General features: G+C 41.9%; 2 protein-coding genes and 1 long non-coding RNA gene across 28 annotated transcripts in view; 2 read left to right on the forward strand and 1 right to left on the reverse strand.

Annotated features, from left to right (window-relative positions):
* MCF2L2 (MCF.2 cell line derived transforming sequence-like 2) overlaps positions 1 to 24,666 on the forward strand; it is a 162,559-nt gene that overhangs the window by 81,315 nt on the left and 56,578 nt on the right. For all 21 annotated transcript variants that reach the window (XM_086843978.1, XM_086843992.1, XM_086843982.1 and 18 more), the window contains 2 exons: positions 1,792 to 1,895; positions 3,334 to 3,422. In XM_086843978.1, the coding sequence (XP_086700104.1) occupies positions 1,792 to 1,895; positions 3,334 to 3,422 (193 nt within the window). The remainder of the gene's footprint in view (positions 1 to 1,791; positions 1,896 to 3,333; positions 3,423 to 24,666) is intronic.
* Positions 4,583 to 23,051, reverse strand: B3GNT5 (UDP-GlcNAc:betaGal beta-1,3-N-acetylglucosaminyltransferase 5). 6 transcript variants are annotated; one of them, XR_015274544.1, is made up of 2 exons: positions 22,903 to 23,051; positions 4,583 to 8,746 (listed from the first exon to the last, which is right to left on the reverse strand). XR_015274544.1 is itself a non-coding variant. In XM_086844077.1 (2 exons), exon 2 carries the CDS (start codon positions 8,406 to 8,408, stop codon positions 7,272 to 7,274), a length of 1,137 nt encoding a protein of 378 aa, XP_086700203.1. In that variant the 5' UTR covers positions 8,409 to 8,746; positions 22,899 to 23,030; the 3' UTR covers positions 4,583 to 7,271. The 6 variants fall into 6 exon arrangements, 4 of the variants coding, with proteins under 4 accessions (XP_086700203.1, XP_086700200.1, XP_086700202.1 ...); XR_015274545.1 differs by having other exon boundaries at positions 22,792 to 23,025; XM_086844077.1 differs by having other exon boundaries at positions 22,899 to 23,030.
* Positions 9,444 to 18,929, forward strand: LOC147651341 (uncharacterized). Its single transcript, XR_015274555.1, has 2 exons — positions 9,444 to 9,939; positions 18,699 to 18,929. It is a non-coding gene; the product is annotated as an uncharacterized LOC147651341 (long non-coding RNA).

The following is a 24,666-nucleotide window of genomic DNA, read 5'->3' on the forward strand; positions in this document are numbered from 1 at the left end:
CAATGTCCTGGTGGCCAAGTCTTATATCTGTTTTCTTCATGCTGATTTTTCAAGGTATAAATAACATATAGTTGGGAGAAGCTCCAGAAGGTAATAGTTTTTAGTGTAGTAGGTCTGACCACATCCTATTTTGTAATGATCATGGTAGGTGAGACTTCTTGGCTAAATAGAACTTCCAGGGTTTATCAATACAAAAAAAGGGTGAATTTGCTGATGCTTATAGACACTTTACTCAGAGAATAGAGCCATGGGAAAACACATAAACAGACCCATTTGAAAACTTACCAAATAGTCTGGTTTTGCCAACAGTAGCAGTCACTGTCCCTGCAGATTAGAAAGGTATGAAGAAGTTTGACAATCAGGATCAATAGCTTCCATGTGCTGCATCTTGCATTTTTTTGTTCCCTCGGTTCCAAAATGTCAGTACACCACTTTTTGGGTGAAAAAAAAGCACCTTTGAGAGAGCAAATACTACTTCAGGGAAAGCCTGCCTGGGTATGGGAAAAACAAGTATTTTTTGGAAGTAGTGCTCAAAATCAAAACAAATCCCCTGCTGTATATTCTGATAGAGTGATGGAAGAGCCAAAAAGGGACATTTGCATTTCATCTCAGTCCTGGGAACCACAAGAATTCTCTACTAGTCAATTATAGCTGCTAGTGACTGCCAGATTTCACTGTTCATTGAGGAAACTTTCTAGTATGGAGTCATTGTGAGGAGGTAACAGGCATGAAATGGGCATTGCCAAGTCCTTATGTCATTCAGCATTGGATAAATCCAAGAAGATTAGGGAAGAGTTGGAGAGAGGCAGCTTTAATTAATTCTCTTCCCAGCTGTGTGATAAGGCTGTTGAAAAGACACAGGGTAAAAGAAATGTCAGCTAGCATTATTATTATCTGTGAAACTGATACGTTGTCTTTTTAACTGAATATAATTTCAAGTGCTTCTATGTGCTTCCTTTTTGCCTTTTTTTAAAACTGCTTTAATAGAATATATAATGACAAGGGCACTTAAAACTTTGTTAAGGTGTTTCTTTTAAAAAAGTATTCAGACCTCTCCTTCATCAAACCTTTGATATCATGTCCTCCTCATTCAAAGATGTCTGCATCTTTTTTACTATATCCCTCAGCTTCTCCCAAAGAAGTAAATGACTATCAAGACCCTCAACACTTCAAAACATTAAACTTGGTGAAACACTCTTTTAACAAAATGTTGCCAGATACATTTGAAAACACCAGCTTTTATTCTTAGAAAAAGTGTTTGTTCAATTAGAAAGTTTTGCCAGAAAAAAAGGACTTGACTTCAAAATAATATCCTCAGATTCTGTCCTTTAACACCTGTCATTGTGCCTTACTGAACTTCTGTGATTACTCTTCTGAGAGTTGTTCATGTAATGAAACCTTACAGGGAAAAATCCTTTAATCCAACATCAACCAGCAAACCATTACCAAGAACAAAATTTCATGGGAACCCACACAAACAAACTATGCAAGTGAGAATTACCTAAGTTGGTATAGCTGGCTAACACTTACCTGTGCTGTCTGAAAGATGGTTTGCCCAGGGCAAGCCAAACCAAATTAATCCTTACTGTGGAGCTGAAGATGCCAATTTGAGACACAATGCAGCACTGAACAAGGGAACATCCCTTGTTCCACCCAGTCCATCACTGCTCCAGCACAGCTCAGTTCTCTAAGCCAGGTCTCATTTACCACTTTGCTCATTGGTTTTAATAAGAAATAACATTTTAATTTTTAGCATATTTTCTAATATTAATTTCTTTTTTACTCTTTAAGCTACCAACAGGAGGTCTACAGAAATTTCCTGCCCTCCAAAGACTGTTTCTGAAGTAGAGTTATCAAAAAAGAAAAGCATTAAGAAGACAAAAGGTGGAATTAAGGTAGGATTACCTGTCATTTGGGGACATCCCATATTATGAGAGAACTCAGAACCACATAAATATAGATTTACATACCTATACTTGGAATTAAAATAAACCTGGAGTATTTCTAAGTTAACTCTCTGATAAGGACGAGCTACTTTGGCCCAACTTGTCTGTTACCCACACCCCTGACTTGCCTATACATTTCATCTTTATTCCTCTAAAGCTGAAAGCAAAAATTAAATGCAGTCCATTTTCTGAAATGGCCAGCACAGCCCACTTCAGTAGAAAGCACAGAATAAAACACAGTTATCAGCAGAAACATACAGGTGGTCTCCCCTTTGCCTAAACTCACAGAAAGTGACTTTAGAGTCAGTTTTATTCTCATCAGTAATGCATGTAATCAGTTACATTCCTGCCACATGCTTAGGTGTATGCAGCAACACGGTATATGTTTATAAAACATCCATTCATTAATTTTTAAATCCACTTCCCAAGACTACAATGCAAATTATGCCTCCCCTCCTTTCCTCCCATTGTTCTGATAATAGCTCAGATGAGGACAGTTCATTACTGGATTCCATCAATATCATCAACCAGCTAAATAATTTAGAATATAGAATGTAGGAATCAACCCTTAAAAATTAAAGTGCTCAGGAACTTGGATTCTGCTGGGATTTAGATATTGGCTTGGATTAACAGCAAACTCAGCAGATGGGTTGTTTAACTGAATTTGAAGAGATTGGCTTTTGAGTAAGTGCAAGTAGTGCTTGGTGCTTTTAAAGCTGCAGGCAAAAGGAGGGAAAAGCCTGCTTAAAACTTGCCTGGAGAGCATTTGAAATGATCCAATTCTGCAAGACTGGACAAGGGAGTGTGTGAGTATATATCAAAACAAACACTGGAGCTGTGCAAAAGCTCTGTTCCAGCCTGGGCACGGGCTCTGCACAGGTACCTGTTCTCAGCACTGCCTCACCCAACACTGCTGCTGGGACACTGACACTTCTCAGAGGCACACGGAGGAGTCACAGATTTCTCCACAGGACATTCTGCAAAGAACTCTGAAAATATTCTACATTTTCTACAAAGACATTCTACAAAGACTCTGAAGTCTTTGGGTTGGCTTCAGACAGGAAATGAAAAAATAGTATTCAAGAGTCTAAGGAACAGATTATTATGCCTGTAATTATCTACACAAGGAGATAATTCACCTTCTGTGGTGCAAGAATATAATGACTTTGCCTGGAGTAAGGAATGCCTCCATGCCAACACTGAGCAAGGACAGAGAATATAAATAGGAGATATTCCTGCACATCTAGATTTCAATTATTTGAACTTGTCTAGTGACTTTCAATGTTAGGTAGGATCTGGTTTCTATTCTTTCAAAGAGTTAAAGTTCTCTTAATAAAAGCATCAGCAATTTAAGTATTTTCAGTTTTAACATGTCCTTCTCATTCAGATTGAAGTGATGCATGAAGCCAGTCAAGGAGGATCTAGCAGAGTCCTGGTGACCAGTGAAAGTGATGAGAACTTGTCATCAAGGAGGAGGTAAGGCTGCACATATGAGCCACTATATTTTTTTACTTAGAATGCAAATTACTGCATTTATAGTACATTCTCTACAACCTCTTTGAAGTTCACCAAGTTTAATAAATAATTAGCAATAATGAAGTCACTGAAATGCTTACAGCCCTGCATTTATACCAAGTCTATCAGATGGAAAAGCAAATAAGTTATCTTTTGTTTGGGTTGGGGCTTTTTTACATTTTTTTTTCTCTTAGAAGCATTAAGTACAAGATGTGAGAGAAGAAGTCATTAGAATAAGCCTTGCAAGTATTTACAAAAACCCCCTGGTGTTAAAAGATCCTCTCATGGCATTCAGAATATTCACATTTGACTATATATCTCTGAGGGGCTTCTGGATTTTTTAACTGCAAGCTCAAGTTTCTGCAAAATCTTAAGAAAGATTATTAACAATGCATTCTAAAGCACCAGATACTTAAATCACTTACTTCAACAAAAAGTATCAAGCAAACCAAATTTTAGCTGAACTGCAGTTTCTAGGCCAAAGGGAACAATTAAATACAAAACCCCCAGAAAACAAAAAACCCACAACAAAACCCACCCTGCAAGAAGCCAAATTCCACCATCCTGACTTCATTTCCTTTGTTCTCTTCTTCACTATCATTTAGATAATTCATGCTTTAGTTATGCCCCTGTCTCATACACTGGAATTACCTGATGCAAATGACTCAATTTCTAAAAACCCTAACTTGATACATTATGTCAGACAAATTGGAGAGACATACAAATCATAATTATCTGAATGCAATTATACCCTATAAAAATACCATGTCTGGTCCCCAGACCATCAGCTACTTTTCCAAAGGTGCAAAGTATGATCTGAAATCTTGTGTATTCAGATACACATCTCCAGGGGAGCGGCTGCCTGAAGAGAACATACAAATTATAACAACAGGTTCAGCTGCTAATACTTGGCAATTTTATAAACTTTAGGCCTAGAAGCTTGGTAAATAAATTTGTGAGCTCTCCCTTTACTTAAGAACACCAGTTTTGCCTTTTGCATACACCAGGGGCAGTGGGGGAATGAGGGGCAGTTTGAAGCCCTCTTGTAAAAGGGAACTTGGAACAACAGTTAGACGTATCAGAATTGATCTTGTCAGTTACAAAGAAAGCAACAAGAGATATTTACCTTTTCTGTATTATTTAGGTTTTTTAAAAGAAATAAGTCTGTTTATTCAAAACAAATTTTACAAAACAACTGTCTTTCTGTGGTACAGAGCAAAGTTTAAGAATAAATATTGAATACTTTGTATAAAAATTAGTAATATCAAAGGGAAACTGATGCAAACCAAACAAACAGGTAAAAAAAAAATAGCATTAAATATGCTGTGCAACAATGTCAAACTCTTAATGAGGAGTGACCATTCAGGCTGATAAGAGTTTTATCTGTAGAAGTAAAACCTATCAGCCCTGCATTGGAGCACTGAGACTATTGTTAAAAAAAGATTCCTGATGGAAGTGTACAAATCTTAATTTGTGTTTAGAACGAGAAAATCTGAAGTTTTCTATGTATCTTCTATTTTTTGAAAGGAGTGCCTTCATGCTTTCCTTTTTATTCAACAAGCAACTTCTTTTCACTGCAGCAAAAGAAAATGCATACTACAAATATCAACGCCTTTTTAAGATTAAGAACAATCCAAACAAAGCTCAAACCAACTGTAAAACAAAGTTTTTCAATGGTCAAGAGTGACTTTCAGTTAATGGCAACTACATTTAAGCAGCATTTTAGATGTTAGCTGGTTAAAGCTACTTAAAAATTACTTTTGCATGTATGAGTGAAAACAAATCCCAACACGTAGATATGCTGGAAGACTGTGGTCTTACTAGTACATTTTGGTTGCACACTGCATATGAAGACCCTCTTTCCCTTCAGTGAACAGGATGGCTTTTCTAGCAGTGCAGTTTTGCTGTGCAGCTTTGTTGATTTAAATGGCTCACAACAAGTCAGAAATCCAATGAAGTAGCTTTCCTTCAATATAGAATAATACTTTCTCTATATGTGCATTTATTTTCTCTGTATGCAACAGGTTATATAGATCTACATCCCCAGTACTATTATCCATTTGTTTAGGCAAGAAAAGGAACTGGATTTGTTCCTTTTGAAGTATAGCTGTTATACTTGTCAGTCATTCTGACACTGATTAATTATTTATTTGTGGGCTCTTTATATGCCCAACATTTGGGACCAGTTAGGAATCTTACTACTTTCCTTCTTCAAAACCACTTATAGAAAGTTACATGCTTGACATAGTTCCAGTAGCTACCTACCCTCCATCTGAACAGCTTAGAGAACAGTCAGCAGGCTCACTCCTGGATTCTGTCTGCACTGACAGATGCTGTTATCCATTCAAACCAGAAAACCTGCAGCACAGCTCCAAGAGCAGTAGCAGTTAGTTAAACCAAGTTTACTACTCACACCTTCAAACTAGCAATTCCTGTACAGCTGCCACAGGTTTGGCAATTTGCAACTAAGATATCTGTCCTGAGAATCTGTGGAAGCAGCATGACTGAGCTGTGCAAGGACTGCAGGAAGCCTACAACTCTGGTTCTCTGCAGTATCTTTATGGCACCACAGGACAACTCATAAGGGCTGCAGTTTGCACATCACTTAGCTCTGGTTTGGTTTACAAAGCCACAGTCATTTTGTTCCTTTGCAAGTGATACTAACATTGAGATATGTTCAAGGTATGGGGAGTTTGTGGACACAAATAACCCTGATATTTTAAAGACAATTTTGACTTCAGGAGAAATATTTTAGTTATTATGATTTGTGTACTGAGTTTGTGTGAATCACCATCTCCCTATCCCTTCAACGTGAAGTCAAAGTTTGTACAGAAAGTATCTTCCCTCTCTGTTAGTTCAAGCATGAAATTTCGCTTTTTTAAGTCTTTAAGTCTTTAACTAGCTCTAAGTAACATGCATGGGGACTTTTGCTTGCTTTTCACCTCTAGAATATTGGAAAACAGAAGCATTATTGGAATAAAAGTAACTCAACTTATTTTCCTGTTAAAGATTGGACTTTTTAAATATGCTGATTCAGTTTTTGGAAGACAGAGAAATATTAGCCCAACCAGTGACATGAGTAGTATTTGGTTTTTTTATAGCTTCAGGTTCTAAAGGGGGTTCCTTTGTTACTTAAAATCACCAAGTCAGAGGGCATCCAAACACTCTTTCCCTATTTCAAAGATTTAGGGAGCTTTGAGAAAACAATTGTAGCAGGTCTTCACTTCTAGAACTCACTATTTGTCAGCTCCAGGTGCAGGTCAGTGCAGGTCCAGACTGACTTTGTATGAAGCATTGAGAAATGGTGAATATTTGTAGAGTTTAGGCTACCTTAAACTACTGTGATAGTCTCATTCGTCAAGTCAGAAGTTCCACTTTCCTCATGCTTTGAAAGGTCTACTCCATTCTGATATAATAGATTTTTTTTTGCCACATGCCTTAGTTCACATAGCTTTTAAAAAAACAATCAAGACTTACTGACAAGTTCAAAGAAACAGATATTTGCAATAAGCATTTCAAAGTCTAGAAGTCAAGTTCATTATAGTTCACTTATAATCCAGACTTGCATCCCTTGAAGAGTGTAAAAAAACAGGCTACAATGTAAAAAGTTGAAGTACAACAGGAGAGCTATTCCACTAAGTCTCTGAACAGAATCTGGGACCCTAGGACCATCTTCTTTCTCTCCCTCTGCCCACCCCAAGTATTCATGTGTAAATTTTACCTCTTTCCATGTTTACATATATTTTGGATAAACACCTAACATGTTGCTTTGTTATGGCTCAGTGGATCTTCAGTGCAGATATTCAAGTATTAAGAAAATGCAGCTGAACAAGGATACGTGTCCACATAGTACAGTTTACAGAGAAGCACAATATTGACTAGTCTGCAGTACATTCTACCCCAAATTCCTGAAGAAATCTTTTTAACTTTGGGATCTGTAGCCTGCTGCCAGAGCTGGCGAAGATCATCTACGTGTCCATGAGATGTCATCATCTTGTTATAAATGCAGGGATGATATGGAGCCTTTCCTTCCCCAGAAAAAAATACATGATATTGTGGTACAATTCCCATTTTATTGGCACAGAGACCCATGAAAACATCATCTATGTAAAGACTTGTATTCAGAGTCAATGAAGCCTCATAGACTTTAGCTGCTACATCATTTGATATAACATATGCAGCTCCTGCTGTGTAGTCAGGGTAAGAGGGCCACTGGTACATTTCATATGGAACATAGTATTTGCTAGTCTTGTCTCTTACGGGAGGGGATCCACGATGGACACGACCAATCCAGAGATCTTGAGCACCCATTTGTGTGAGACTTTGGAGATAAGCAATGAGATTTGGCATATGGATAAATATGTCATCATCTGCAGACATTATGAACCTGGCATGAGGACAGTAAGCATTCACCCAGCTAAACTGCAAAAGCAATTTAAGAGTAAGATTGTGAAAAGTATCCAAGAAGTCTTGCTGAATCAAATCCTGGTATTTCTGGTCTTCGAGCTCAAGTTCTCTTTGTCGCTGTGTTTTCTGCAGATGGCCTGTTGGTCGTCCTAAAGCAAAGAGGGTTTTAATGTTGGCATTAAGTTGAGAAAGAACGTACTTCTCATTACCCCAAGTTTGTCTAATTGCATCCCTTCGATGGCGGTTTTCAGGAGAAGTCTTCACAAACAATAGGAGAAGGACATCCTGCTGCTGACATTTCTCTCTGTGGTTGATCAAGTACTGATAACTTGATATTCTGTTCAGGTTATCCCTGCTGACAGACAGGCTGTCATTCACAAAATGGTAGCTATTTATGAGGTATCTGTAGGAATAGGACTTCATATGGCTCACAATGTGATTATCAAACGGTACCCAAAAAATCATGAGACACAGTATGAAGCAAGTGGCACATATCTGCAAAAAATGGCATTTTCTGACTCTTCTGGGACTAACAAACATTCTGATGCAGTTTTTATAATACTTATTCTTGTTCAGGATCAGTGTTTTTACAGTGCCTGTGTTTTAGTTTAAGAGCACAGTGTCACTTTGAGATAAGTGTCCCTTGTAAGGCATGATGTCTTTCATTCAGTATCCTTCTGAAGACAGCTTTGTTCACAGACTTCACAAGTCATCTTTCTAAAAAAACGTTTCTCTTTGATTGAAAGAACACAGGCAGTTTTGAAAGATGAAACTTGCAGATGATTATTTTTCCTTTGGGGCATCTTGAGGCAAACACTACACTTCTACTCAGAACTTCTAGTGTTTCTTTCCTTCATGAAGATGAGCACCTGCCGGTTCTGAAGGGGAAGAGGAGAAAAGTTTAAGTGAACTGTTGTTAGCACCTTTGGTTTTAGATTTGGTCATGGAAACGAGCTGACTTCTCAGTCACTGCCCATCACCACCCACATACACAAATCCCTCCCACACCTCAAAATAAAAGAACCAACTGGCAGCAAGTCGGAGGCGGTCAGTGGCCCGGAGCAAGCTTGTGCAGGCCAGCGAGAGAGGAGACTGACACAGAAACCTCTTTCTTAGAAACCCCCACTGCCGTTAAACGGCAGATGACCATCTTTTGAAATTCCTCTAAGCCCGGAGAGGACACCCTACAAACGGCCGGGTTTACAAATTGCCTTTTGGGTCGGCAATCCGGTAAACCCGGAGCCAGGCGGAGCCCTGCGACTGCTCCCGGGGCAGCGAGTGCCAGGCCAGCGCTCCGTGCCCCTGCCCGGCAGCGCTCGGGGTCCCGCCCGGCAGCGCTCGGGGTCCCGCCCCGCCGCCCCTTTGCCCTCCCTGGTCCTTCCCCCGCAGCCGTGGCGGTGCCGCGATGGGCTGGTCCCGCACCGCGCTCGCAGCACGGCCCCGCTGCTCCGCCCGTCCCCTCCGGCCTGAGGGCAGCGGCCGTTGGGCCCAACGGCGGCGGGCGCGAGGCGCCGCGAGCCCGTGAGGGCCGTTCCGCCCCCGAGCCCGGGGGTGCCGCCGCTGCCAGCGAGCGACGCGGGACACACGGACGGACACACGGACACACGGACTGGCTGCTCTCCCGGCAGGTACCCCTGCCACCGGTACACCGCGCTGCTCACGCTTACAGCGCTACTGCCTCTGATACCCGCCGCGGTTTAAGTGGAGAATCCAAAGCACAAAAAGCCACCCAAGTCCAGCATTCTTGCCCTGGACTTTAAAATTTGGTTCTTTGTAGCCGGAGTCGTCTCTGCTGTCTAATGAACAAGAACAACCTGAAGTAGCAACTCCGTATTCGTCCCATAAAAAGCCAAAAATAGCCATCAAGCAAAAAACGTAGGACTAGCATCATAAGGAATGACGTCCCAGAAACTAAGCACTTGTTGCACAGAACCAACCCCGAAGCAAGAGAACACAAGATTTCACTTTCAACTCAGAAGTTATGTGCAACACAAATATTTTGAGACTGTTTTAGCCATCTGAAGTCTTGCAACTAGATTAGCATGATGAGAAAACAACAGAGTATACAGAGGTAAGTATACTGAGGCAATTTTGTGGTGCTCCAGGAAGGCGACCAGCTGCTCAAAATGGAAACCATGCATTGGTGTATCCGAGGATTGCAGATTGTAATGCATAACAGAAAAGCTGTATGGGCAGTTTGATGAATAAAAGTCAGCACTTTTTATAGTATCAGTTTAAACCCTTTTTATTTTGGAAACATGAAGTTAAACAATGCACCTCAGAGTTATAAACTCAGCAACTTTACAATAGAACACTATTGTGAAGCTTACTCTTGTTTCAGATGAAGCACAGGGATGCAGACAAGCAGGAGTGTTAGAAAAATCCCAAAACATTTGGTCATTCCTTTTGAAGGAATGGGTCTGAAGATACCAGGCAGTCAGGCTGTTCACTGCCATCATGATAAACTTAAAGCGGAGGATTGAATGCAAAGGGAGCACAGCACAAGGCAATCTATTTAATCACATGAAGCAAAGTTTACCTTGGTAAACACAGGGATACTCATCACCAAATACAACTTATTTAGATTACAATTGGATAAGAAGTTTGGGAAACAGTCTGCAGTTGCCAATGCCATCTGGCAAAAGGAGACAACAGCCAACAGCGCAGATTAAAAGGACATGGTCACTGTGAGCCAGCAGTGAAACTAACCTACATGACTGTTATTCCCTGCCAGGGAAAAATAAGTCTCCAGAAAAAAAAGCAAAACCAACAACACCACTCAAACCAACCCACACACCCACCAAAAAAATCCACCAGAAAACACATCATGGAAACAGCTTTAAATATGGAGTAGCTAGCAGGGGACAAGAGGCATGCATAGACTCAGTTTTGTGCTCCCTAGCACCGTTTCCTGAAGTCAGGGATCTTGGAAAGAGAAGTTAAGCTTTTCCAATGAGCAAACAAAAAAGAACAAAAACAAAAAACAAAACCACCACCAACAAAAACAATACAAAACAAAACAAAAAAAAACAAAACCAACCAAACAAACTAAAAAAACAACCCCCACCCCAAACCATAAAATTAACTGGCTAAGGGCTGGAACAGTCTGGTCTGTCATTTCCTTGTTCTAGTTCAGTGGAATTACTCGAACCATTAGTAGACAAAAGTTGTTCAGAATCCTTCTCAGAAAAATACCTCTCTTTAAAAAAAACTTTAAAATGTGACTATAGATGAGCAATACTGATGAAATTTAAGGAGGTATATACCCACTTGCCCTTCTCCCTCCAAAAAAGCATGGAGATATTCACTGAAGGTAAAAACGCACAAGTGGAGCCTCTTTGATTGTCAGAACTTTTTATAGCCCGTTTAAAAGACCGAGCCTTTGGGCTTAGTCATGTTCTACTTCCCTCAACAGGAAAACAGGTTGAGACACCACAGGACCTATTTATTGCTATTTAAATTTCATCATTCCAGGAAAAGAAAACAGTCCAACTCACCAATGTGTTCTCCTTAGCAAGAGGAAACACCATGGAACAGAGATAAAGCCGTGCTTGACAGTCATTTTTCTGACCATAATTAAGGTGTTTTTCCTCTTGTGCATTTTCTTACTTGTAGCTTGAAAGCTGTTAGATCCATTCTAAGATTGGATAACCAAACATCCATATACAGTTCCTGTTACTGCCTTTCTTTCTGGCAGATTTAAGATTAGAAGTGCCTGTGGTATTTCCCCCAGCTGCAAGTACTGCAGGCTTTTGCCATCCTTAGCAATCATGACTTTGCTAAAGGAGTTTGTTATTTAACCTTTTAATACTTCCACAAGCATGACTCATTGTAGCAACTGTTCACTGTTCTGTGTTTTGCATTTGGAATATATTCTAGGGTGAAAGAGGAGCTGGCATAGTGTGACTGCAGCCTCAATAGTTTGTAGAGTGACCACTATGGAAAAGCAAATCCTTAGGGATCCTTTAACTTTTGAAAAAAGTCAGTATGAAGTTTATTTCAGGACAGCAGTAGAACAATTTTGGAAAGTCAACTAAGGAGACACAGACAGGACACATCCTAAAGAAAAATAAAGACATCCTAGACATGAGAGACCAGAGGCACAGACCCTCACAGGAAGATCCATGCAGAGACAACATTTACACAAAACACATCAACACAGAGATTTTTTCCAACTAACACTTGGATAAACCTGATAAAAACCTAAACCCAAGAGGTCAACTGAGACTACCCAGAGAAAACATCTCAAAACTCCCAGCTACAGATTTTGTCAAGCGGTACTATACACGAGCTGGGCTTCAATACACCACATCCCAGCACAACATGTATTTTAGGACAAAGATCATAATGTATAGTTATTTTTCACTCTTCCTACCTAGGACAGAAGAGAAGTTCAGATCACAAGTGGCTTTGCCAGGCAATGCAAGATATACCAGGAAACACTATTTTAAATAGAACCTTTTTTTTTACAATCAACTTGTAGCAACTGGCACTTTCACATCAGCAACTCTTGGTTAGAGTTCAGACCTACCAGAAAGATTGAAGACCTCAAACATTACCTTGCTCCAAACAAAAGTAATCTGAAGAGCTGCTGCTTTCTATGTCCATGTTTTGTTCTTGGCTGTTGGGGACAGACTCACAGTCACTCTGCCCTCTCATCCTTACCACACCAACCTTCCACAGCTTGCAACAGCTCTGGAGTTTATATGGTTGCTCAAAAATCCAAATTCAGCTCCTCCAATCCTCTTGCCCCCAAAAAGCAGCCTGCTGAATCCCTGAAGGAAGTATCAGAAAATGGCTAATAGAGGTGAAGCTGTGCCTAACCTAAGTGCACAATAGGACTCAAGGGTTTTCTTATGTAGGATCAGTTGTAACAGATGTTGTTTCTAAAGCTTTCAGTCTTTTCAATTCTAAGGCTACTGCCAGACTCTGGTGCTACAGAAATTGTGAAACTCTAGGACAGGCTTTTGTTTTAAGGTCAGGATAGTTCTGTCACGTGAGCTACTCCATATCAGCCTGTTTGACACTGGAGCAGATGCCCAGGTTAGAAGGCACATTGTAGACAATCTAGTCAAGCTCACACATCAAATAAGCCATCAAAACACAATTTTATCGAGATTTTTCATTATGATTGACTGATTTAATATTAAAATTATGTGTCTAAGTTAATAGGAGCAAACCCTGAATGGAGTTTTCTGGTTACAGCTTTAGCTACAAGATTATGTAATCCAGGTTCCTCTGATGATTTTTCTGTTGCTGACATGTCTTCACAAGTCATGTTATCTGTCATCTCTTCCCTGGCCTATGTCCTCCTTCTTCACTTCTCAGTATTTGAAACACTTCTTATATATTAAGCGCTTGCTTTGAAACTAATCTTCAGGTTCTTCTTTTATGTGAGCTGTGTCACAAAAAGGAGAACAGCTGTTGACACTTCAAGGATTTCCTGCCATAGTGACAGAAGGTCACTTTAGGGAAAAAGATGCAGTAAGTTGCTTAGCTAAGGCTGTCTTCCTACATAGTTTGCAAGCACCAAGATGAAAAGAAGTCACAAACAGCCTGCAAAGAAAAAAATTTCAAAAATGTCAGAAATTCCCCTGTTGCACCTTGTTCTGTCCAAACTGTTGAGACATGAAAGCAAATTCAGACAAGTATTCTGTAGGAAAACATGATCACAATGGCAATGGAATTAACAAAAAGAAATGGTCCATTGCTCCAAGGATCTATGAAAAATTTAGAATCAGGTCACAGATGTTGCATTAATAAGGAACATAATGCAGAAATGACTGACAGTAGCTTTGGAAATTTTGTTTCAAGAACATATAATCCATCTTCTGCAACCTCCAGTTCAGGCTTCACCTGCAAGATCTTGAGTTGGCCTGCAGCTCCTACTCAGGGTATAGCTTCCTGGGATGGTACACCAGCATTCTTACATGCTCTTTGTGCATATGTTGAGGACTTCTGAGGTTGAACAGACACCCGATTTTCCATGAAGGTGAACATCCAACACTTTGCAAAACATGAACTCCTTAAATGATCCTGAACTTGTTCATTCAAGAGGAATCCCCTTATTAAAAATATGGGCATTGAAGCATACCACTTTGTCCAGGAATGTTCTGTAGCAGAATAACTACACCACCACCTAGAAAAATGAGCCATTTGAAGCTGTGCCCAATTGCTGATTCTCACTGATGGCTAAAACTTGCAAGTGCTGAGCAATGTTGGCAGAGAAATTAAAAGTATGGCAAAGCGTTAGATGGCAATTGAGCAAAGCAATTCAATTCCTTCAGGGCTGGAAGCAGAAACAGGTTGTAAATGCTTAGCACTGCCAGGAAGCAGCTAATTGCCAAGAGATATTTAGTTTCTACAGAGGTTTTGCACTTACTGTAACTATTGGGTGGAAAGAAAGAGAGTGATTTCTTCAGTCTTCCCTAAAATGAGCTGAAAGCTTCCCAGCTGTTACAAGCTGCTGTAAATGGAGATATCTGCCAGAAAGGACAGATTTGCCTTCTTAAATTGCTTTCATCAAGATCAGTTGCCCAAAACAGCCACTATGGACATGGCAGGAGAGGATCAGGACCACATCTTTCAAGCATCAGTCTACATTAGCTTGCAGTTCTCAGTTGTTTTAACCTCCTACATCCATTGCAGACTCTTCCCCACACAAGCTGGAAGGAACGACGGCATTTTCTAGAATGAGTTTCCAAAATATGAGTCATTTAGTTCAAGGGATTTTGCATAAAATGCACAAGCACCAGCATGTTTTTGCTTTGCATGCAGCAGATTGGGTGAAAAGAGCCTGTTCTTTGCACTGATAGTAAGGATAATATTCTGAAGTTTCTGTCTGTCAGTGACATGATTGAGGCCACATGTCCTCATATTCTTAGAGGAGGGACTAAGTTAAGCACTTAACTTCCACAAAGACAAGTCAGAACTCTGAGACACAGCTCCAAAGGCTGTAAAGGCACCTATCGTACCACCCACCACATCTGTTTTGGCAGCACTGAGCAGCAGTCTGCATTTATGTAAGTTCACTTTCACAGTGCCAGCGTTTAAAGACATATGAGACTGGCACACATTCCTCTCTATTCCTATGTACCAAGGCAAAAAGAGGGAGCAAAGGGGCAGAGTACATTAACTGCAGTTGTTACTGTTACCCCATTACTATAGCGTCTGAAAAGTCACCCCCCTCTCCATTTTACAGTAGATCATTTCTGTTTGTATTTGGAGTCTTATCTGGAGGCTTCTGTGCATGTGGTGTAATGAATTTTCTAGTGATTATGATATCACTTACTCCCAGGATGTTATAAACACAGCTTGCCTGCAAAAGTTGGCAAGGACCACAAGAGACTTTACAAAGGGCTAGCCACTACTTTCTATCCCACATTAGTGTATTCACCTCTTTATAAAGTGGATTGCAGACTATCTCACAGGAAGGACATCCCATTAAACATGGCACGCTTTGAGCTGAACATTGAAGAAAACTTTTTTCCCCCATGCTAGAGAAATCAATTGTGAAATATCAAGCAGTTAAGAGTCCAGTACAAAACTCAACACTGGAAGACAACAAATTGAAAATTCCCTAGTTAGGCATTAATACTGAATGTCCCTGTTTCATAGCATGTTCCAGAAGAGCTACAACATCAGGGTCCCACCTAATCAATACTTATATATTTAACTGTTTTAAATAAGCCCATTCAAGTATTTATTTGCAGCTAGATCTAGAGATATTATTTCCTGCCTATTTTCCCCATAAACCCAAGGTGATTTCTGTTCCAGTCTGCAGGCCATACCTGGTGATCAAGCTGCACAACTATCTGAAGCAGACTTTTTCCGTGCTAGCCACCAAACTAAAAGAGGAAGTCAAGTTCAGACTGACATGACTAACTGTGAGAATAGTTCAAGTTGCCTTTCTATGGGGCCTCTCAGAAACTTTTCTTTTGCCCAGTAAGAATACTAAAAAAAAAATAAAAATGCAGTGAGTTAGAAGGTGTGTGAAAGGCTTGTTTAAAGAGAAGGCTAACACCATTGTACCATGGCCTTTTCTAGGTTTTCACATTTTCATTCCAGAGTAAATATTCTCTCATCTGCTTCTTGGTCTATGACTCTTCTTCAGACAATACTGTAGCCTGTGACCCTAATTCAGCATCAAACTTCAGCTGGATATCCCATGCTGCAGCAAGAGCTTGGATGTTGTATGGGCCACTACCATGTAGGCACTGAAGCAGGAAGACAGACAAATGAGAATTTGTAAGTTCAGTTTTAGATTAGGATGCAGGGTGTTTTTTGTGCCAAATGATTTGTGTTTTTCTCTTTCAGTTAGACCAGTGATAATAAAACATATTGAAATTAAAAATGTCAAATATACTGGTCAATTTACAGGGCAAAGGGAGCTGGTGGGTTTTCTAAGTGCTCTGTTAGATTACCTCTCCCTGTTCTGCACTGAAGTTAGTACAGACCAGAGGTGAACTCTTGAGTCCACACAGCAGGGTATCATCCCATCAAGACTTCCCAATCATCTCAGCTGCATAAATCTGTCTGTCTCTCTTAAGCATGGCTCATTCACCTCAGCCAAGTGTCATGCTGACTTACCATCCAGATAACATTTATTATTATTTCAGTCTATAGACAACTCAGCATGACAGAAGTCCTACATCACCCTTTTCTGCATCAAATCCTTTCCTCTGATAGTTTCTTTTCCCAAACCTACAAGCAGAGCCCTGGAAGACAAATCTGCAGGGTTTTTATAACCTGCAAACCACATTCACAAAAGTTTGAGGAAGCTGGGTTGCAGAACACTAGTGCTTGTTCCCATCCTAACATCCCATCAGCCAGAACTGACCTCACTTTTACTAAAAACTGTTCCATCAACCAGGAACATAGCCTGGTTTTCAGTTGTGTTGTCAGGGAGGTATCCAGGTCTGCAGTTTCCAGGCCACGCTTTCCCCACCACACACACGCACCCAGCAAGCACAAGGTCCAATGCTACACTGAATCTGGCATGCACAAAGCTGTACCTCGAGCAAAGCACACGTTTATACACAAAGTTCTAGTAATTTAAACTATAGGATCAGCCTAGAAAAGAAGCTGCTCTGTGGAGAAAAACAATACTTCTGTCAGCATCTAAGGAAGCACATACATATATAATTAATTACAAAAAAATGAGCTTTCTGATTAATGATAATGAGAAAAAGAACCTCTAAGATGACCCCCTAATGGCTCATCCCCTCCCACGAATGCAGTGGAGCTGCCACTACCGCAACACTTCAGAGACCTCCTCTTGAGATCACCAAGAGCAAATATTGCCCAAGCCACTCCATCTTTCTGTACACTCACAGACCTACATGCACTTAAGAAGAGACAGTCATTGCCCACTGTTCCTTGGCCCTGAACAGTCTGCCCTTGTTTATCCTCACTCACTCCCATTCACAGCTGTGCACAGCTACCACCAGCTCTTAAGCTGAGAGAACTGCTGTATTCTGCTGAGGCTGAGGGAAGAGAAAAGTTATTAATGACCCTGTCTGCTTCTTGCATAATCCCATCTAGTGGGTTGTCTTCTTTCATTAATAGGAAATGCATCTCTGAATCAAGAAAGCAGCCTGTCTGATCATGCATTCACTTTTTGTTTAGCATTTGTAGTGCAGTTATTTTCTTAAGAAATTTATTACCATTTGGGGTATCTCAGCAGTAATTTGATAAAACTGTGCAGATGCTGTGTAAATGTGAAGTTTATATATACTATACACATGCACACATTTCCTATAAAAGCATGAAGTACCAGTCATTCAAGATATGCTAGTGGAAGTTAAAGAACTTATATTTTTAACTACTTTAAAATTAAAGTTACACAAACAGCACCTAAATTCAACTAAAGCATCACCCTAACTTGAGGCAAATCATTATCTAGAAATAGCAACACATCAGACTGACCATTTCTCTTAACCTCCAGCCTTCAATTCTGAAAGCATTCACAGTCTTCACAGACCTAAGAAAAGCCAAAAATAGCTGTAGCATTGAAACTGAAGAAACATTATGTTAAGAGGCACAGGAGATAGTTTGAGTAACCAGACTACAAACCTGTAAGGTTCATGTTCTCCAATCTCTATTTGAATAAAAGATCCCACTTCTGGGGAAGGGGCTGTCAGTTAGGGGAGAAGGTTATAGAAGACATAAAAGTTTTGGTGTTATAAATGTACTTGACAAGCTGGCCACCAAAAAGGACCAGAGAGGATAATGTTTCACCACTGATATAGTACTTCTATGAGATCTGGATTCATCTATCCAGCTATCCTTTTCCATTAGTTCAGTAGAGAAATGTATAATTTCAATTATTAAGTATGATTACATAAGTTTCAAGGTTCTCATTACACCTTTTTAACTTTTCGAGACAGTCAAATATTACACATCACAAGCTGATAGTTCTTTGCAAATTTAAAAACAGATTCAGTACTGAAGACTTCTGCATGCATATTGGGGGTCTCTATGATGCCTCAAGCCAGCCAGAAAGAGTAAGCATTTCAGATTTTAGGATAATGTGGATCGAGAACCATCTCAGCATATACAAAGGAGCTGCAGACTGGACGGGATAATAGCGGTGCAAGGCTTTGTTTAAGCCTGTCTGGAAACGGGGTGGGATGAATTCCATTAATCCTCTCCTACTTCTGTGGGAGCTAAGGAGAAATTTGGCTTTTATACAGCGTCTTCTGCAATACAACAAGGGCAGGGATTGAACAGGACATACTTGCCTGCTTTTAGTTATTAAATACGGGGAGCAGGATGAGCACGGGCTCAGGACAGAAAAGTAAATCAAAGCAACCCTCCTCCCCACCCCAGGCACTTCCGAGGAGCACAGAGCTGCAGGCACGGAGGAACAGCATCCTGCAGCTCCTGCTCACCCTGGCTCAAGTGCTCTCACCAAGAGCTGCTACCAAGCAGCCACAACAAGCCGCAGAAGAGAGGGCTAAGCAAAGCGTTCCTCGTCAAGATACAAATCAGATAAGAAAAGTCAAACAAAGGAACTGCAAAACTGTTACTGATGAGTAGCAGTTTAAAGAACAAGAAAAACAGTTTTCTGCCCTAAGACAAAAAGACTCTCGTCTGACGACCCTCCTCAGGTCTTTGTCGAAGTGAGACTGGAAGAAACAAATGATGCAGGGTACAATACGAGAAGAAATGTAAGCATCTTAGCGGGCCAACAGCATGCTCAATTTGAAGAAACTCTTCTTAGCTCTAAATACAAGGGACCAGTTAAATCCCTTCCTTTCCTGTCATGTCCCAAAGCACCTCCAACAATATGCTCTGTGTTGACAAAAGAAGTTCTTTATTCCCAAATTCCTGCCTCTCCTGAGTTGGTGAGGTTGAGCTGCTGCACCTGAAAGGTGATCGTGTACCTTCAGAGCACGGCAGCATTCCTGGGAGTTCTGAGCGACCACTTTTTATTCAAGTTTTAAACTACATTCAGAAATCTGGAGTTGGTACCACAGTCAACCCTGACCTCATGAAACTGCTTTGCAGGAAGCCAAGGCAGGAAATCCTACAGCCTGTGGTCTTTGCAGTGTGTACATGTGTGTCCCACTTTAACAGTCCTGCCAACTAAGTTGCTTTTGCGTACAACATTCCCTTTTTCTGAGGGCATCTGTTTGCAGGTTGTTTAAGCAGCCTTGGGATCTATTATATCTTCTGAGTTATGTGGGCATGTAGCAGCCACAGCATCTCCAAGCCACAATTCTGAGTTGAAGATCAGACTATGCAGACAGCCAAGCAAGAACTAAACTTCAGGATTGCTACAGGTTCATTCTAAAATGTTGCAATTCCCAAATCAAGGTGTGTCATCATCCTACTTTCCATGCATTGTGGTGGTTTTCCCACTGACTATAAAATTTAAGTTAAGTGTCATCTTTCAAAGATCCTTTTACAGCATTCTCCCCATTGCTGACAGGGGCAAATGCCCTACCTGGAAAACTTATGAAAGGAGGGAAACGCTGCTATCCAGGACTATTATTTCAATTTTGAAAACTCAGGAATGCACAGATCTCAATTCAGGATCTGGACCACAATCTCTCAAATGTTGCTAAGATGTCCCAAATGTCTCCTTTATCAGTGAAAAATCCTGCTTTTACTTCTGGCCAACCTGACAGAGGTGGGCTATACTGCTTTCCACAGGAATTTAGTTTAGTTATTACTGAGGTCTGCTGAATAATGAGATAGCCTCACTTGAGATGTGCATATCCTAGGGAGCTAAGGAAGGTATCTGACTAAACTCTGTAAGTGCCATGTGGAAGGAAGAGCCGGTAGTGCAATGCTAATCCATCACATTCTGGTTCCCTCCACCTCTTTCTGCCAGTCCTAAGGCCCAGCCAGACCCACTGCAGTAACAGCAATGTTTACCAACAGCAAACCCCCCTCAGTACTTCTGTTTTTCCAGTAACCAACATCTTCAAGTTAGAGGATTACCTAGACAACTGCTCAGGCACAGAAGGATAACCATGGCAGAGGCAATGCTCAGTACATCTTGGATGCCCTAACACTGTAGGTGCAGAGTGACACCAAACACATCAGCATTTCCAACGATAAGCCATGAATGGCGGGGTTTTCCACACGCTTCTCCCTAATCTGTAGGTGAATTACCATTCCTAGTATCAGTACTCACTACTCCAGTTTGGCCAGATGTCAGAGAGACTGTCCCAACTACTGCTCTGGGCAGCAGGAGCAACCAGTTTGTTTCTCAATAATTTGGGATCTCAGAGAAAGCAGAAAGTGATACAGTTTTGTTTCAACCAGTGGAAAACAACCAGTAAGCAGATACTATTATATTTCTAAGCAGAAAAACAAACAAACCCCTTATCTGCAAAAAAAGCCCACATTTTTACTGTGATATTCCTGTATGTAATAGATGGTGGACCTCTAGAAACTAGTTCTGGGCAAAACAACTTCCATAATACCAGAGCAACAGCCAGCTCTATGTGATAGTCCAGGGTTCTGGAACACTGCTAGAATATTCCATGGCTGTTATCAACAGTGACTTACTGTGTCCTGCCCCATTCAACAAAACAAAAAAGAAGGAAAAAATAAGAAAAAAAATCCTTAGACTGCAGCTATTTTCCCTTTTAAAAAATAATCTGTTCCTTTTCTAGTCCCATCCTTTTCCCTTTCCTTGCTAGAAGAAATGCAAGAATCGGGGAGAAGTGAGACAAGACAGCATCATACAAAGCAGATTTCAACAGCTGCACTGGTAGTTTCAACATTGCTGCTAAGAGATCCTCAGGCATGCGCCTGGGTAGTCCCGAGTTGAGGATGCTGCAGCACGTATCGAGTTCTCCCCTGCCTCGCCGGACCAAGATAGTTACATAAGATAAGAAGGTTCTTATCACTGTCTTGCGCTCCATGTAGTTGCTTACACCGGCGTAACGCCAGTCTCCCATCTCCGGATAGTCCCAAGATCTTGCGCAGAAGCAGTTAGCGAAGCTACTGTCCCCAGAACACCTCAGGTGTTTGCTGTGCTCCCCGCAGCAGGGATGAGGCGCTGCCATTCTCCCTTTCCCGGGGCCCCGCCGCCCCCAGCCCGGCCGAACCCGCGGCTCTGCCCCGCGCCCGCCTCCCGGCGCGGCAACAAGCGCATCCCCAGCTCTCCCGAAACCTTTGAAACCCAGGAGAGTCGAAAATACCGGGAAAGTCGCGGGCTGGAGGACAGCCCGCCACCCCCACGGGGTTTTCCCCGATGGCTATTGCCGCCTCCGCGACCCCCCAGTTCAGCGCAAGTCGATGGTGATCCTCCCCGCCACCGCGCCTTCCCCCATCGCCATCCTCCGGGGCACCCGCGGAGCCCGGGAGCGGCCGGGGAGGGGCGGCAGGCAGGGAACAGCTTCCAGCCATGCGGCTGCGGACGCCCCTTCGGGGGAACAAAGGCGGGAGCCGGCGCGCCCGTCCCCGCACACCCCCGCCGCCAGCCCCCACCTTGGGAGCTCCGCAGCCCGGCCAAGACCACAGACCAAAAAAAATAAAAAAAAATATTTTTTTTTTCTTTTAAGCTTTGCTTAGCTCAAACGCCATTTATGAAAGCGTTTGCTCTCCTTTTGCCTAATGCTATTTCTCCTTTTTTTCTTACGGGGTGCCCAAAAAGTGCTCGGGGTGGCGGCAGCTCCGTGCCCACGGCGCCCGGCAGTGCCGCCCCCGGGCGCGCTCAGCAGGCGGGCGGCAGCCCCGGCGCTCTCGGGGGCGCGTCCCCGTGTTGCAACGCAGGGCTGCGAGGAGAAACTTACAGCCGGATCTGCGAGTTTCTTGTGTGGGAACAGTGGAGGAAGGAAAAAAAAAAAAAAAAAAAATCCCACACTTTTCCTGTAGAAAAAAAGTTTGGAGGAATAGGAAGCCGGGAGCGTCTGCTGGAACAAGGGGCGGGAGGGAACGGCGCGCCTTTGAATGGGCTGTTTCACCGCAATGCTCGAGTGGTCGCGAATTTTCCCTCCAAGGCTCAGGGCATGAGAAAGACCCTTAAAGGGCCACAGAAAAGCCTGATAATTTTCTGGCCTTTTTTTTTTTTTTTTCCTTAAATATAATCGACTGCCAGAAAATCAGAGGTTTGGGGGGGAATCTGCTAAAAGGTTACGCAGAACAAACATAAAAACTACCCTGAAGTTTGGGTCTCGTTTATCTCAGAAATTTGAAATCCCAAACCCTACAAGACCCTTTCTTAGGACGGGAGAGGGGCAAGCGCGTACGGCGTTAATGGATGCGGTCTGCGCCGAAACCTTGGAAACAAAGCAGTTGGAAAACTCGTTTGTCCAAAGCAGAGAACCGCAATTCCTGAAACGCGGAGAAGTCAGCCACCCTCCTCCCATAAAGATACGAGCTCTTACAGTCCCTGAAGCCAGGCAGAGAAGAGAAAAAATAGCATTTAGAAAACCAGAATATTTTCGCTAATTTTAATTACCCGGCGACTCGCTTTAGCCATCAGAGGAACGAACAACCCGGCTGCTCTTAGCTCAGAAAGCACGGGGGGCAGCGGGACGACACCCAGCAGGGATTCCCGCACCTCACCTACCAAGCTGGCCGGAGAGCTGCTTTCTCCTCCGCTGGCTTCCTGGGGGAGCAGGGACAGGCCGGGCCACCGCGCTCCCCGGCAGCAGATGGGCTCCGGCGGCCCGGGAGCCACCGGCTCCGCCCCCTGCGCTCGCTCCCCGCGCCCGGCCCGGGCTCCCTCCTCTGCTCGGGTGTCCCGCTGCTGGCAGCGCCCTGCCCGCCCGCCGCGCTGCTCCCGAGGGGCACACCGCAGCGCGCACAGCGGAAACTCTGTCTTGCCCTGACGCTCAGAGTGCCCAAAGTGATGCGCTAGAAGTTCAAAAGTACTTCTATCTTAAACATTTCTTAAGGGACGCCATAGAAGTTCAGCTAATTGCTCCTCTAAGTCTCCGAGGTGGCAAATAGCATCTTATTGCTGGGTAGTTAGTTTGTAGGTCGCAGTGAAACTTGTTTGTCTCACTTTGCTGTTCGGAATCTTCAGAGGAGTGAAAAAGACCACGTTTAGAGTTTAGAGTTTCTTTTTCTCTTCTGCCTTCCCCACAAGTCTTGGTGACTTCCTTACACCAGCCTGAGGGGAATGCCTGATTCACTGAAGATCAATAGTTAGTCATCATGGGCAGTGGGGCTAAGACAGAAGTATTTAAAAAGAAAACCAAAGAAAGTGTATGAACACGCCTTCTTTGAATACACTTTTGCCAAACTTTCGTAAAGAGAAAAACTGGGCTAAAAATGGCTTTCAAATTCAGTTGAAAAGCCACCACAATGCTGCGCCTTGTGTGATTTTTTAGAATCAGAGAATCATAGGTTTTTCACTGACTATAAATATCAAACACAAACCCATTGTGTATCTCCAGTTCTTTCACATGACTGTGATTGATCTGAATCATTCCTGACTTCATCATTGACTTCATAGAAATTTAACTATTGCATATCATGACAATTAGGGTCTGTTTGTCACTTTGCAACCGTAAATCAGACAATGTCTTTGTGAGGCAAGGAATTGTTTTCTTTTCACACACAAGAGAGAAAATAAAGATAGGAACACTGTTGTCGAGGTCATGCAGCAAAAGTAGAGCAAGGGTAAAACCTGAGCAGCTGATGATCCTATGGAAGGATGTGTTGTTTTGCAATACAGGTTTTGCTTGGGAAGCTTCAAGGCCTAAGGAGTTTTTCACTTGATCTCTCCTTTCTCCTGTTGTGTGTCTCAGTATGACTAAACAGCCTTCCCAGATTTCTCTTTGTCTGTTTGAATCTTCAGTAAGATGAAATATAATTCTGTGCAATCTTCAGTTCACTTTAGAAGGAAAAGTTTGTAGGTCATTGTGGAAATTTGACATGTTATCTGAGCAGTGTTTAGATAACAATAGAAATAACCTTATAAATGAAGCATCATTCATTTTTCTTAGCAAAAGGATAATTGTTGATTCCTTCTTAGTTAACAAGTGTGGTGGGTTTTTTTCCATACATTATTCTTCTTTCTTAATTTTAAATGTCATTTCTGCTTGATCTGTGTCTGGATAATGCAGCTACCAGAAAATACAGCTTCAATGAGTCACATTTTCAAAATCAGGAGAAAACATTAAAATTTAAGGTGTGTTTATGTGGAAACACCATTCAGACATAATTACAAGATTTGAAGAACTGGGTCCATAGAAAACAAAGTCGGAAGTATTTCAATTATTGAACAAAAATGGCTGTTTCTAATCAGTACTGCCGAGAAACTAAGTTTGTTTTACAGTTGTGTCCACTTTTTTCCTGAAAAGTGACATCTGCTCAAAGGATAGGC

Source organism: Cyanistes caeruleus, chromosome 10, assembly GCF_971803275.1.
Source record: "Cyanistes caeruleus chromosome 10, bCyaCae1.hap1.1, whole genome shotgun sequence".
In the NCBI taxonomy this organism is placed as follows: domain Eukaryota; kingdom Metazoa; phylum Chordata; class Aves; order Passeriformes; family Paridae; genus Cyanistes; species Cyanistes caeruleus.

Coding starts and splice junctions, on each gene's coding strand:
- B3GNT5 (XM_086844077.1), bottom strand. CDS start 8,408: ATGTTTGTTAGTCCCAGAAGAGTCAGAAAATGCCATTTTTTGCAGATA.